Raw genomic sequence first — 15,750 nt, forward strand, 5'->3', positions numbered from 1 at the left:
GATTTACTTCAAATTGACAATTTGTTTCTGATTTAAATGGTATATCCAGAGAGCAGGAAAGGTCCGACCTCTTCTGCTCCCCTTCCTCTCTTTGCCCGTCCATGCTAATACTTCTGCAGATGAGAGGGGTGGGATGCGACAGTGATCAAAAGCTGCCTAATGTTACAGATCGCAGTGACATCAGGAAGTTGTTGGACACTGCGTGTGGGCATGGTTTTGCCAACATGCAACGCCCACAGTCGGGGCCACCTCCAGATTTTTGCTGGCCTTTGGGCGACAGAGCCTCAGTGGGCCCCTCATCCATCCACTATGCACAATTACTTGTGACACACTAACATGCACAAACTCACATTACTGACACACACTTTACTAACTGACCGACACACGCTGACTGACTAGCACACTTACTGACTGACTGACACACACATTAATGACTGACACACACATTTACACACAGCACTTACAGCTTAGTTTTCTCTCTCTTCCTCTCTGTCGGGCTGCCCTCCAAACTGTAGTATTGAGGACCTGACGGTCATGTGATCGTGTCCTTCACCCTTTTCTCTCTCTCTCTGTGCAGGTCCTGCTCTGTCTCCTGTGCCTTCTGATGTTCAGTTCTCACCCTGCACTACAGTGAGCAGGCTGCACATCAGAACACTGGGCCCCTTCTCCCTCTCTGGGCCCCTGGAGGTGCTAAGGCCCCGGCATGTGCCCGGGTAAGCCCTGTGCTGATGCCAAAACCTGCCTGCAGCATCCAATATCTGCTACCGCCCCCTCTCATTTGCAGAGGTATCAGCACAGAAGGCTAGATGGAGGAAGTGGAGTGCTAAAAAAAACAGAAAAGGTTGGGCCTTTCCTGCTCTCCGGATATCCCCTTTAAAGTGGTACTCTGGTGATTTTTTGTTTAATCAAATCAACTGGTGTTATATAGATTTGTTAGATTTCTTTCCAGTCCGACAAAACAAGAAAAGTTACTTATAGGGATTTTCTACTGCTCTGTACAATTTCTGTCATGGACAGAGGTGGCTGCAGAAAGCACTGTGTCAGATGAGAAAGAATACACCACTTCCTGCAGGACATACAGCAGCTTATGAGTAATAGAATACTTTAGATTTTTAGATAAAGTAAATTACAAATCTGTAAAACTTTCTCAAACCAGTTGATATTAAAGAAGAAAAAAATGGCCGGAGTACCAATAAATAGCTAATTCAGTTGTATGCTTTGCCAGGCCAGGTGCAGAGCATGCACACTATGTGTGGTCTGATTCGATATACCACCTCTCAATAGAGATAGTAGTGCAGATCCATAATTTTAGAACTATATGAAAAAATAAAAAAATATTTACAAGATAGAGACATGGAAAATTAACGGATAGAGACGGATGGAAAATTTAAGTATAATGAAATGTAACACAAAAATGGTCAGAAAAAAATAAATAAAACAAATTTAACCTGCTAAAGACTCATAGCATACATTCATGTTGTGGGGGAGTTAACGTGTGGGACAGTTTACTTGTGGAATCTATAATGAGGGAACAAACAGGTTTGCCAACAATAACTAATTGAATATAGTTTATGTGAGTATAGTTTGTGTGATAAGGCTAAATACAAAGCAATCAGTGTTACAAGATACAAAGAAGTAAAAAGATATATCTTAACCAGTATTTTAACAGTGTGTGGACATACCCAGAACTATTAAACTATAACATTATTTATCCTGCTTGGTGAATGCCATAAGTGATAATGCTCAGTCATACAAATACATACAATTATTATAGCATTTTTTCACTTTGTAGCTCAAAAAACATCAAAAAGTCCCATCTACCTCAAATAGTGACACTTAGTGCACATTGGTCCTTTTTCCCTGGAAAACTCCTTTATTCCATCTCGTTTGACCATTAAAGGGGTATTCCGGTAAATAAAAATTACTTATTTTTACATTTCTTTAATAAAGTAACATAACATTGTAATATAACATTTTGCATTGTTACTCTAAGTAGGTGTGAGAAGTTTAGAGTTCTTTTAACGTGATTCATTAAAGAGAAAAAAAAAAACTTTTATCCCTGCTGAGCTGGACTTACCTTTTCCTAGTGGATTATGAATCAAACATGTCAGATCCATCTCGTGTCCTACATCTGCCTTTGGAGGAGAGGAGTAACGCTATCACACACATAAGGCGGTTGGCCAGTCCTGCCAACTGGCTTATTATAATGTGTGTGGGTGCCTCAATATAGCTCTTACGAGTATACAAAATAAAAAATACCCCTGACACTTGAAGCTGTTTAAGTTATCTAGTGTCATAACTGCTTTGTGTTTTGTAATGTCTTGGTTTCTTGAACTGCCATAGTGTATTGTGATTTTTCTGTATCTGATAAATTATCTTTGCCCCGCAATATGCAATGTTTTAAAGTGTCACTTACCTTTCAGTAAACGTTTGTCATGTCATGGAGACATATCAAAAGTTTTGATCAGTCTGGGTCTGAGTGCTTAGACTCGTACCGATTGGGAGATAGAGCCGGCAGAAGACTGTGCTCTGTGTGGTCCTCCCCCAGCTCTGTGTCACGTGAGACTTATAATGGAGCTCTAAATAGCTCGACTGATCACGTGACACTTAGCGCAGTCTTCTCCCGGCTCTATCTCCCGATCGGTATGGGTCTGAACACTCAGACCCAGACTGATCAAAACTTTTAACATGTCTCTATGACATGTCAAAAGTTTTGTAAAATGACGTGACACTTTAAGGTTCTCTATAGTAAACAATCCTTGTAAATTACTGTAGCACTCAGCATATCCATAACATATAGCATAACGGCTGTATCTGATTTATCATCCAGTGTTCCTTGAGACTGATACAGATAGATGGATGCATAGAAGCAGAGACATAACTTGAAGCTCATGAGCCCTGGTGCAAACTCCAGGCCCCCAGGTCCAGCTGCAACTGCACCCCCTATAGCTATGTCCCTGTACAGATAGGAAGGGAAGGAGGTAAAGAGTAAAGGAAAGGAGCAAAAGAGATGGTGCCATATAGGGGAACCTTAGTAATTTACCTTGCTACTATCCTGTGTTGTCCTATATGACCATATGCTGGCAGTGCTTATGCACCTGGGACTTTCTGGAAAGTCTGCTGGAGTACAGTATGTATAGTGCACATGGCAAAGTGCAAATTCTAATTTAATTACTGACACCTGTCTGAAGCCGATTAAAGTCATTCCTCAATAGAGTCTGAGGCTTCCTGTTTATTCTACTCATCTAATATATTCTTTTTGGACCCAAAAACAACAGCAAAAAAACCCCCCAAAACAACAAACACCAATCAGTATCAGTTGAGCTATAATGTAAAATACTTGCTATACCATGATGCCAGTCTGGAAATATTATAGCAAAACCTCAACATGTCCTTCAGATTTAACTTTTTATTAAAGAAGTGCTAAAGTACTGAAGATTCAGTACATCTTATTTCATTACCAAAATTATTGACAAATGTACAAAAAACTTAACTTACATTTTTGGGGTGATATTTCAGTTCAGATAATCTATTACATCAATGTAAACAATCCTGGGTATAAATTGACATAAATATACTGGGAAACCCCGAAAACCTTCGGCACAAGGTGAATAGCTTAAATGAGTTAATGAATCCCATTATTAGCATTTGATATTGGCATTTTGGCACACATAGCTGGCATGTCCAATGAAATCCCATCTAAGCCTTTGTTCTACTCAAAACATTTCAACAAATAGCGGGAATAAAAACAGTTACAGTTCATATAAAAAAGGTTGAATATTAGTATTATTATGCTTAATCTCTGTCTGTTACAGGTATCAGCGGGATACCAGAATAAATGATAAGACCAAACATGGTAATAGAAACGTACTAAACACAGTGTTATGTTTTTGTTTTTACATTTTTTTTTAAACATTTTTGAAGTGAAAATTTATAAATTATGAAACAATATTTTCCTTGCAAAGTGAATTGCAGTTGTGTATATTTGAAACAAGGTGTAAAGATGTCATGTTGTATAAAAATATATAGCATATTATTCTTGGGCTTAAAAGTCCTTCAAATCCAAGAAATATGGTGTCACACCATCAATATTTTCTGTGGAGTTTTCTTTATACATGTTGACCAAATAAAGCTGATCCAGAGCAAGATTATATCCTATTACAGCGCCATCCATGTCTATGAAATCCATAGGTTTTTTTTAGATTTCCATTATGCTTTACTATTACAGAAATCCTTAAAGAAAATGGATCCAGATTGGGTGGGGCTTGAAGCCCTGCATAAAATCTCAGAATTCTTTTCGCTTGCTATCACAATGATACATTGCTATCCTTAGCACCATACATTTCAGCAAGCTTTTTAAAGCGAGGGCCCCAGTCATTAAGGTAGTCATAGCTCTGCTCGGAGTCCGTACTGAATGAATTTAAGGAGCTTAAAGACTGAGCCACTGATCCTTCTCCCTCAAACATATATGTTTGAAGAGAGTCAAATGGAGGTGCACAGACATCTGTATCCGCCTCAAAGAGCTTAGCCATCATGTAGCTGTGTACATTATTGTCCATGGCACACGTCTGTGGCACATATCGGGATAAGCTCTCAATCTCTGGTTGCATGTCCTGTCTACTTTTTCCAACATGTGTCTCTCTTGAACTCCATAGGGTTGCAATATCAAAAGCTTCTGTGTCTTCTTCTCCCCCTCCTTCATCATCATATCGAACAATGTTTTCATGAACGTTGTCCTCCTCATCGATAGTGTAAGGCTGCTTTCTCTGTCTTCTCATGGATAAAATGAGCAATACAAGTACTGAAAAACAGAAAAAGTCATACTTCGATATAAGAATAAATATTAGGAGATGCTAGAATTTAATGCAGACATTACAATTTGTAAAGTACTACACAGCATAAGCCATTGTAAGCCATAATTTTGTTGCCATAGAGATACACAGAGACGTCTTTTAGACCTCTTTGTGGTTTTATTGTCAAACAGAGGCATACAGAGTTTAGTTTTCCCTGTAGTTTAGTACAAATTTAAAACAAACAAACTAAACAAGGGTGAACAATTCCTGGCATACTTCATAGGATTCTGTGTGTACTGAGTTTTTTCCCCACTAGGGGGCATACCTTCTAGAGGAGAAAAAAAATCTCAGTACATAAGATGCCTGGAAAACTGTGCTTGGAGGCTGTGCTTCTTTATATTATATGCTCTGTGTCTGTGCATGAGTCTTAAAGGGGTATTCTGGTCAAACAAAATGTCTTGCTTTTTTATTTTCTTTAATACAGTTATATAACTTTTTAAGGTAACTTTATGGAAATGTACTCCCCCCCCCATTTTTCCATTAAACGGCAGCAGTAAGGGGTGACACAGCCCCTCTGCTGCCACCAGTGGCTGTGTCACCCCTGAGGCAATCCCTGAGCTGCAAAGATATGAAAACAGAAATTGGTGAGAGAACCTTTTGTTATATAGCCACATTGCCAGTTGATGTGGATATAGTCGTTATTGAATATACAGGCAGGGCAGCAATTGTAACTGCCAACCGTTTGTGAGCTAACTGTAACAGAGATTGTGCCCTTGTAAAACTTGGCTTACTATGTTTGGTGATGGGTTCATGCATAGTTTAATTAACCCCTTCACGTCAGCAATACGTAGATATACGTTCCTAGTGCACGTACCCTGTGCAGTAGGAATGTATATATACGTTCCTGAATTGAAAGGGGTTTGATGTGTGGTGACCGCTGCAATGAGAGCGGCCCCACACACATTAGTCTCCCGGGAGCCGAGGATGATGAGAGGCAGCTGCGATCCTGCATCTGCCTGTCATTAACCCCTTTAACTCTGTAATCTATAGCGATTGCAGTGTTAAAGGTACACAGTGAAAGGACAAGCCCCTGTCACTGAGTGATTCGGACCCCCGCAGCCATGCTGCAAAGGGTCCTGATTGCTTGTACTGATGGGCGGGGGTAAGTCACTTACATCTGTCCCGCTAGATCGGCGTTCCATGTATAGAGTCTGCTCTCAGGCAGGCTTTATGTATAGATTGCCGATAACACTGATCTATGCTATGCTATGGTATAGCATAGATCAGTATATGCAACTAATGATTGCATGATTTACAGTGAAAACCCTTATAAACCCCCTCCCAATAAAAGTGTAATATACCTCCTTGCCCATTATAAAAATAAAAATACATAAAATAAACATATTAAATCGCAGTGTGCGGAATTGTCCGATCTATTAAAATATAACATTATTGTTCCTGCACGGTGAACAGCAAAAATGGAGGAAAGAAAAAAACACCAGGATTGCTGATTCTTTAAGAATTATATACCAGGAAAAAAAATATTAAAAAGCGAGCAAAATTTTTCTGTTATACGAATATGATATTAATAAAAACTAGAGATCATGGTGCAAAAAATGACACCCTGAGGAGGAAAATTGGAGTAATTTGACCCAAGCATCCGTGCATCAATGGTCTTGGTCTTGAAGGGGTTAAACTTGGCCACTTTACTACACACGCAACCTGTACAAGCACACAGCCATCCTCCTTGCTTTGTCACTTACCAGGGTGTCATACTAAATTATATATATGTTATAGGACAGGTACTAACTGTTAGAATGGGTCCTTTCCTGGAGGGATATCTGGCTAGTCCTGTTTTTTTAAATCTCGTAACTGAGGCTCCGCGGAGCTTTTTGCATATAAATGTTTCCCAGGGGGCAATGCACCTAGGATTTCTCTGTATTGAGAACCAGCAGCCAACAGTGTCTTCTTTAGCTGGTCTCCCTGAGATCAGTGATCAGTTTGCTGCATTGGTCAAGTGGGCATTGCTCACACCTAGTAAGAATTTTCTTCCATATACTGTATGTAATAGTTTCCAATGAAATAATATATATTTTGTTGGTATTCTGCATGATGCCTTACACAGTATAAATTATATATCTTTGGTCTGCTGGTAATCACAGCTCACTAGAAAAATGCTTTCTGCACACGCTTCTCAGAGGTAGCATTCGGCTTCAGAGCATGTGAAGTGTCCTGACCACAGGGACCAGAAATGCCAGATGTATTTGCATTGTGCATGGTAATTATAAACCACACAGACAGTCCTGAAATGTTGAGTTAAAAAAAGCTCCATTTATACCCATTGGATATCTGTGGAGACTATCAGAGTACAATCACCTGCAGACAACTCATTTACATGCATGGAGCAGATGATAAGACCACAAACGCTACTTTATAATGCAGCAGCTGCCTCGGAGTGTTAATAAGACCCAAGGATGTCATGAAATTAATACGGACGATAAAGTAACTTGACAGCTCAGTTTCCAGTGACATATAAAGAATGTGCGTTTCTGTTGCTGTAAAGAAGCCTTGGTCTTAAACGTAATATAGGTGCTTCCTTAGTGCATAATCTTTAAAAGTTCTGTCTATTTTAATGCATTATACACTGTAAATTACAGAGATAATTCAGAAATTGTAAGGCGAGTAAAGATGTATTCCACTCTCAGGTAAAGACCACTTGTTTCATGTGCTTTTTCACTTGAGACTGTTTAGTTACCTGAGAGATTGACTATTGTTATTGGCTGACATATGCAATGTACTGTACATACGGTGTAATGCGTATATGTTGTAATGTTGTAATGTTGTGATGTTGTATTATTTGGTGACTAAAAACTGAAAAGTGGTAACCTTGGTAATCTTTAGAAACAGATGTCACAATTCAGATAATAAGCATTAACCTTTTAAAGACGGAGCCAATTTTCATTTTTGTGTTTTCATTTTTTCCTCCTTGTGTTTAAAAGGCTATAGCACTTTTTCACTCAGACTTATTTTTTGCATAAAATACCCTGTGAAACCATAAAAAAATGATACACGCTGCGAAATTGAAAAAAAAAAAAAAAAAGGTTTAAGCCATTTGTCCTATGGTAAAACTGACATGTTATGTATGTTCCTCAAGTTGGTATAAGTTAAGTGATGAGCAACTTGCATAACTTTTATATTATTTGATGGCTTTTAAAAAATGTAAACCTTTTAAAGAAAAAAAAAAGTTTCTTAAAATTGCTCTATTTCCATCCTTATAACCCTTTTATCCTTTGGTATATGGGACTGTGTGAGGTGCCATTTTTTGCACTATGATCTGTTCTTTCTATTGATACCTTAATTACATATATGCGACTTTTTGATCGCTTTTTACTAAAAAATGTGCAATTTTGCACTTTGGTGTATTTTTGTGATTACGCCGTTTACCAAGCAAGATCAGGAATGTAATTGTTTATTAGTTCAGTCGATTACGTATGCGGCGATATCAAATATGATTATACATTTATTTTTATTTATAAAATGGGAAAAGGAGGTGATTTAAACTTTTATGTCCCTCTGGGGGACTTCTAAAATAACCACTGATCCCTCATAGGAATCAGTGTAGTATGCATTATACAGCACCAATCATTGAGATCGGTGCTCTATTGGTCTGGTCTGGTGCAGAGTCGCGGGCCATTAAGCTGAAGGGTTCCCCCCTCCGTGATCGCATTGTGTGATCACATTGGCCACACTCACTCCAACCTAAGCCTAACCTCCCCCCCCCCACCTGCACATCAGGTATGCAGGGTGTAGATCAGCAATATTTTATAATTTTTTACAAAAACTAGCTGCGACTTTTTGCTGAACTACACCAAATGCAGAGTTGATAAATCCTCCCCCTCATTGACACTGATGTGAAGGAACAAGACATATAAATTCTATACACCTGAAAATTCTCTACGGACAAGACAGCGATAAAAAGATAATGTTCCTGCAGCTGATACAGTGATATTGGCTGCCGGAACGTGCCAAACGTTGCCCAGCATCCGGCAGTATAATGCCGCCCATTGCTATGCAATGGACGGTGTTATACTGTGTGTGAACATAGCTTAAAGGCGGGAACAAAAAAAAGTTTTAATGTATTTAATATGAGGAAAACAGACTTTTATAAAGAGTTTAATAAATAAATAAACTTACCTAACAATACAAAAATGCAGGCAAGGATAGCAATCAGTGCACCCCTGCTTAGGCTTATAGGTAAGGTATATGGTTCAGCGCTACAAGACATTATATCACCCTCATCATCACAACTACAGACTTGTATTGTCAGAGTACCAGTACTGCTCAACATCGGTCGTCCATTGTCTGCTATTAAGATTGGGATGTAAAAGATGCTTTGTTCACTTTGTTTGAAACCAGATTTTCTTGACAAGATCCAGGCTGTGTTATCTGGCAGATACATAATGACAAGCAAAGTTATTATCAAATTACGGTATAGTGTGGTATGAATTTAACTTGCAGTATATTAACCCCTTAAGGAAAGGGCTATTTTTGGCTTTAGAGGGAACCAATCATGCAAAAATCTCTATTAAATGAGTCCCTATATGCCCCCAGCACTGTTTCCATGTATTTAATTAAACATTATTATGGTGCGTTTACACAGAGAGATTTATCTGACAGATCTTTGAAGCCAAAACCAGGAACTGACTATAAACAGGGATCAGGTCAGACTGGGATAGACTGGGATCTATCCTCTTTTCAAATCCATTCCTGGCTTTGGCTTCCAAAATCTGTCAGATAAATCTTTCCGTGTAAACGCACCATTAGAGTTACTTACAGTATAAGTCACGAAAAAGTAAAAATGTACTCATCTATTCATGTCTATTCTAATCACGGCTGGCAGGAAATCTTGCAGGTGCTCCGGACTGCCCATATGCCTAGATGAGTACTTTTTCAGGATGTATAAGTAATGATCATAGCTTTTACTCATATATCTGGAAACAGTGCTGGGGGGAATATAGGAGCTTATTTATAGCAGTAGTAGCAATTATTGCATGATTGGTTCCCTTTAAGGACCAGGGAATTGCTTTAGTCTTTATTCCATCATACCATTCCAATTACAATGATCTTTTCATCAATCTAGCTATATGAGAAATGGCCCTGCTCCTGTATCCTGTAACTACTTATATTTCAACTCTGCAGTTGTGGATGTTGCTGTGGATACACAGAAAATCAGCAAAATCTGTGGACTTGTTCTCAATTTGAAGTCAATTGGGAAAATTCACAATAAACAGCAGTGTACCTAACAACAATTGACATGCTAAGGGTTTACAATCTATATTATGGATCAATCTTTGTTAATATTTTCCAGCAAAATGTGAAAAAAATAGTCAAAATATTGTCCACTTTGCTGGTACTTTAAATCCTCTGATTTTCCAAATTCTGTGCAGAAAAAAATGCAGCATTTCTGCCATATACTGTATGTCTATATCCTATAGCATTTTCTTTTTTTTTTTTTTTTTTTTTTTTTAGTCATTGTGATTTTTTTGTGCTACTATATAGTTAGGCTAGATTCACACTGCATTTTTGCTGTCTGCTCAACATATACAGAACTAAAAATGGATGCAGTTGTATGCCATACTGCTGCAGGATAGTTTTTTATTACTTACATTTAGGGATGAGCAAACTTTTGAAAAGCTCGGTTCGGTTCGATCCCCCGAACTTTCCTGAAGTTCGGATTCTTACGAACCGAACCGAAAACAAACCTTGCAATAACGGCTGAATAATTGCAGCTACAATAGTGGGAGTGTGATAGGGTATAGTTTCGTGTAATTGCAGTTGCAATGTAAAAAGTGGAAAAAATCAAAGTGCAAAAATAGTGCACAACACCGCTCACAATGATGGGTGTTGTGCTCCTGTTTGTGTGTTTTTTGTGTTTTTCAGATATCGGTACCCTGTGGATTACGTTGGATTCGATGGACTACGTCGATGACCAGCGGTTGTTTGGATTTTTTTTTTAATAAAATGGTCAATGAGGGGTGTGGGGGTGTTTTTATTTGAATAAAAAAAAATTCACTTGTGTCTTGTCTTTATTTCTTTACTTTATAGACTTAGTAGTGGAAGCCGTCTAATAGACAGAATCCATTACTAAGTCGGGGCCTAGTGTTAGCCTAGTGTTAGCGGTATAAAATGGCTAACACTAACCCCCCATTATTACCCCAGTACCGAATGCCACCAGGGGTACTGGGAAGAGTCAGGTGCCAGTAGTCTCGGAGCGTCAAAATTGGCGCTCCTGGACCGGGCGGCAGCAGGCTGGTAAGATTTAGGCTGGAGAGGGCCTAAACCAATGGCTCTTCCCACCCTGGTGTTACCAGGCTGCTGTTGCTTGGTTTTTAACCCAGCTTGTAATGAAAATAGGGGGAATCCTACCAGTTTTTTTTTTTTATTTATTTAAAAAAAAAAAAAACGAGTAGGGTTCCCCCTATTTTCATAACCAGCCGGGTTAAAAACCAAGCAACAGCAGCCTGGTAACACCAGGGTGGGAAGAGCCATTGGTTTAGGCCCTCCGCAGCCTAAATATTACCAGCCTGCTGCCGCCCCAGTCAAGGAGCGCCAATTTTGACTGCAGCGGGGCCGTGCACTGATTGGCTGCGCCAATCGGGAGCCTCAGATGCGGCCGGATCGCGCTGCTGGTAATGTATTATCCCGGGGGGGTTAATGGGGCCGGGAATTACATACTGGCAGTGGGATGACAATCCCGCTGCCAGTATGTAATTACATTGGAATTCACAGGGGCGGTATCCGCTGCGGATCCGCACGTGTGAATTTACCCGAGCAGGAGCCGACACACAGCTCAGTGTTCCGGCTCCGGCGAAGATAGAAGAGAGAAGAAAGAAGATAAAAGATAGAAGACCTGGGAGGGTGAGTAGAAAGCTCCCCCCCTCCCCTGCACTGCACCCCTCCCAGCAAGGAAGGGGGACACTTAACCCCTTTCTTTCTGGTATAGGTGCAGTCTGACAACAGTCTGGCCCCCAAGGGGTTAAGTGGGGGCCCTTACTTAACCCCCTGGAGGCCAGATTGTTCAGTATGGCACCCAAAGGGTAAAGGGGGATTCAATGCATCCTCCCTTAACCCCTTGGGTGCCAGACTGTAAGCAGCGATCAGTAAAGATGCTGCATACTGTAAGGTGCACAACACCGCTCACAATGATGGGTGTTGTGCTCCTGTTTGTGTGTTTTTTGTGAGTTTCTCCCTTTTTGTTTTTCAGATATCGGTATCCAGTGGATTACGTCAGATTCAATGGACTACGTCGATGACCAGCGGTTGTTTGGATTTTTTAAAATAAAATTGTCAATGAGGGGTGTGGGGGTGTTTTTATTTGAATAAAAAATTTTTTTCACTTAGTAGTGAAAGCCGTCTAATAGACGGAATCCATTACCAAGTCTGGGCCTAGTGTTAGCCGGTATAAAATAGCTAACACTAACCCCCCCCATTATTACCCCAGTACCCAATTCCACCAGGGGTACTGGGAAGAGCCGGGTGCCAGTGGTCCCAGAGCGTCAAAATTAACGCTCCTGGACTGGGGCGGCAGCAGGCTGGTAATATTTAGGCCGGGGAGGGCCTAAACCAATGGCTCTTCCCACCCTGGTGTTACCAGGCTGCTGTTGCTTGGTTTTTTAACCCGGCTGGTTATGAAAATAGGGGGAACCCTACTCGTTTTTTTTTTTTTTTTTTTAATAAATAATTAAAAAAAAGTAAAGAAATAAAGACAAGACAAAAGTGAATTTTTTTATTCAAATAAAAACACCCCCACACCCCTCATTGACAATTTTATTTAAAAAAAAAAATCCAAACAACCGCTGGTCATCGACATAGTCCATCGAATCCGACGTAATCCACAGGATACCGATATCTGAAAAACAAAAAGGGATAAAAACACAAAAAACACACAAACAGGAGCACAACACCCATCATTGTGAGTGGGATTGTGCACCTTACAGTATGCAGCATCTTTACAGATCGCTGCTTACAGTCTGGCCCCCAAGGGGTTAAGGGAGGATGCATTGCATCCCCCTTAACCCCTTGGGGGCCAGACTAATGTCAGAATGCACCCATACCAGCAAGGAAGGAGTTAAGTGACCCCCTTCCTTGCTGGGATGGATGCAGTGGTGGGGAGAGCTGTATACTCACTCTCCGATGTATTGATCTCTTCTATCTTCCATCTTCTCTCTTCGCCGTCTGCGACACAATGAAGTCATTGTGCTGCGGACGGCTCATTATATGTGCGCTCAGCCGATCAGCCGAGCGCACATATGATTCAAAATGTTTCTTCTAATAATGCTATTTTGATAGCATAATTAGAAGAAACATTTGATGTTTTAATTAAAGTAAAGTATTAATTATGACAGAAAGCTCTATTACCGGGAATATGAATTGATGGCTTTAATAGAGTTTCCTGAAATAATTAATATTTAATTAATAAAACACATTTTCGTTGTAATAAAATTAGTTTCGTTGTTTAATAATTTAATTTAAACAAATCCATACTTGTGCAATTAAATATACTGTAAAACATAAATATATATATATATAAATATACATTTATTTATATAAATATTTATTTTAACAGTATATTTAATTGCACAATGATGAATTTGCTTTAATTAAATTATTGAACAATGAAAGTGACTTTATTACAACGAAAATGTGTTTTATTAATTAAATATATTAACCATTAGAGGAGTCGGCATTATTGAAGAGGATCGCTAACCCCGTAATGTCGATTCCTGTAATACTGTTTCCCTGCTTTCCCAGATGCATTCCAGAGGTGTTTTCATCACTTTCTAAAGATGTCTTGGATGTCTTTGATTTTATTTGTTATTGTTATTTTAACCAGATTTGTTACGAACTTTCTCAAAGTTCGGTTCGGTGACGAACCGAACTTTTTGCAAAGTTTTTAACGAATCTGGTTCGTTACGGTTCGGTTCGCTCATTCCTACTTACATTATTAAAAAAGAAACCCAGATACTTTGCTGTTTTAAACATACCCAAAGATGTAGTTGGCCATGTTTTTCTGTATGTTAAAGTTTTTAAAAGCAGTGTGAACCTAGCCCTAGAAACATGGAATGTCAGATGAAGAGGAGTTTTTCTAGACTAGAAAATTGGGGCTTCTTTGTACAACATTTAAGTATAATTGAGGCATGATTTCCAGAAAAAACTCACAGAAAGAAATGTAACTAAAAATAATGGTGTGCAGAGTTGCGATTTCACTTTTATGAAGAGGAAAAGTACTTTACAGATGGTCCCAATCAATCATCTTTGTGTATATCATTAGACAGATTTACAGAAAGGTTTCACAGTATATTAGTTACCTTGGTTATCCCTTAATGTGAAATTTGGATTATTAGCAGCTTCAGGAGCCAGGCTGTAGTATATATGATGGCCTTCTGGAGGATCATCCTGATCTATAGCACTCACGGTCTGAATCAGCTGAAATGCAAATACAACATTATGGCAGATATGGCAAATGAGACGTATGCATTTTGATATTGATTCACTAGAAGTAAATAGGGGGCTAACACAGCTCACAGTAAAATAACTCATATCACTTGTGTTTCATCCTAACAAAGATGACACAGTAATATAAATACTGGCCTTATTTAGTCTTGGTCTAGCCCATTGCCCATGATCTCACACTGATTCATCAATGTTAAGTAGGCAGATGTCAGCTTTTGTTTTAGCGGAACAATATCAAATCTATTTTTTATTTTTTCATTTTGGTGTCATATAATGTTATCCCTAAATCCTCCTTACTTGTCTCTGCCATATTTATAATCTTATTAGTTTTACCTAGCTGGTCTGTGTGGATTGCAGTGCAACCAAATAACACAAACCGCCAGATTTGAAGCCCTTCCATGCAATTGCCATGGGCTACTGCACATGCTAATTGGCAAAAGTTCTGTCTTTGAGCCATAGAATGACATCCTTAAAAATCTAGGCTTCTGAATGGCATTTTACAGTATTTCACTGTTTAAGGAAAAATAAAGTTGGCTTGCTACTTGTATTTTTTTCTGCATATTGTAGAAATTATTTATTATTATTATTATTATTTAAATTATTTACACTTTTTTATATTGTACCTGAAAATACAAAATAGAATGCCTGGGAACATATTAAGAAAATGACTCAAGGTGATATAAAATAATAAAAAAAATTATAAAAATTATACTCACCTGCCCTATTGCTCTACAACTTCTCTTTTGATGACTCCAGTCCCTGCCACATGCTGCTGCTTCCTGGTACCTGTGGTCTGTGGATCCTCATTTAAGGGTTTCGAAACACAGGACTAGCCAAATATTCCTCCAGGGAAGGACCTAGCCAAGGGGTGGCTCCTGGAAGGAGACCACCGTAACCATAACAAGTGGCCCATTCAGTCAATATTCAGCTTAATTTACAAGTCTAAGGACATGACAAGGGAAAACCAAAGCCAGGTATCCATCCACAGACAGCTGTTTTGGGGTGTTGCCCCTCATCAGTGTGGATCAGGATTCTGGCTAGGTGGGAGCAATGCCTAGTAAAGCCATAAGGCATACAGATCACTCATCTCAAAGAGACCTGCCAAAGAAAACACTGTCAGTTGGTGGTTAAAGCGCACAAGACAGTGAAATCCTAGGTGAATTGCACCCTGGGAAATACAGTATGCAAAAAGAGATAATGGAGCCTCATTTAAGAGTCTTGAAACATGGGACTAGCCAGATATTCTTCCAGGGAAGGACCCAGACAAGGGGTGACTACTAGAATTAGACCACCAAAACCACCATATTATGTGGCCCTTTCCATCAATATCCAACTCAATTTATGAGTCTGTTTACCTCCTCGTATGTGTGACACATTGATCTGCAGGGACTGCCTGTTCAGCCAGTCACTGCTGTGGTCAGAGATTGGCTGAGAAGGCGTCACA

At 39.3% G+C, this 15,750-nt stretch overlaps 1 protein-coding gene across 1 annotated transcript in view; it reads right to left on the bottom strand.

The window, feature by feature from the left end:
- Window positions 1-3,510: 3,510 nt before the first annotated feature.
- CDH20 (cadherin 20) overlaps window positions 3,511-15,750 on the bottom strand; it is a 171,460-nt gene continuing 159,220 nt past the window's right edge. Inside the window, exons 10-12 of the mRNA XM_069960235.1 lie at window positions 14,162-14,279; window positions 8,988-9,239; window positions 3,511-4,801 (exon numbers count right to left, since the gene is read on the bottom strand). Of these exons, the coding sequence (XP_069816336.1) occupies window positions 4,308-4,801; window positions 8,988-9,239; window positions 14,162-14,279 (864 nt within the window). The 3' untranslated portion in view covers window positions 3,511-4,307. The remainder of the gene's footprint in view (window positions 4,802-8,987; window positions 9,240-14,161; window positions 14,280-15,750) is intronic.

Source organism: Dendropsophus ebraccatus, chromosome 2 (assembly GCF_027789765.1).
Source record: "Dendropsophus ebraccatus isolate aDenEbr1 chromosome 2, aDenEbr1.pat, whole genome shotgun sequence".
Lineage (NCBI taxonomy): Eukaryota > Metazoa > Chordata > Amphibia > Anura > Hylidae > Dendropsophus > Dendropsophus ebraccatus.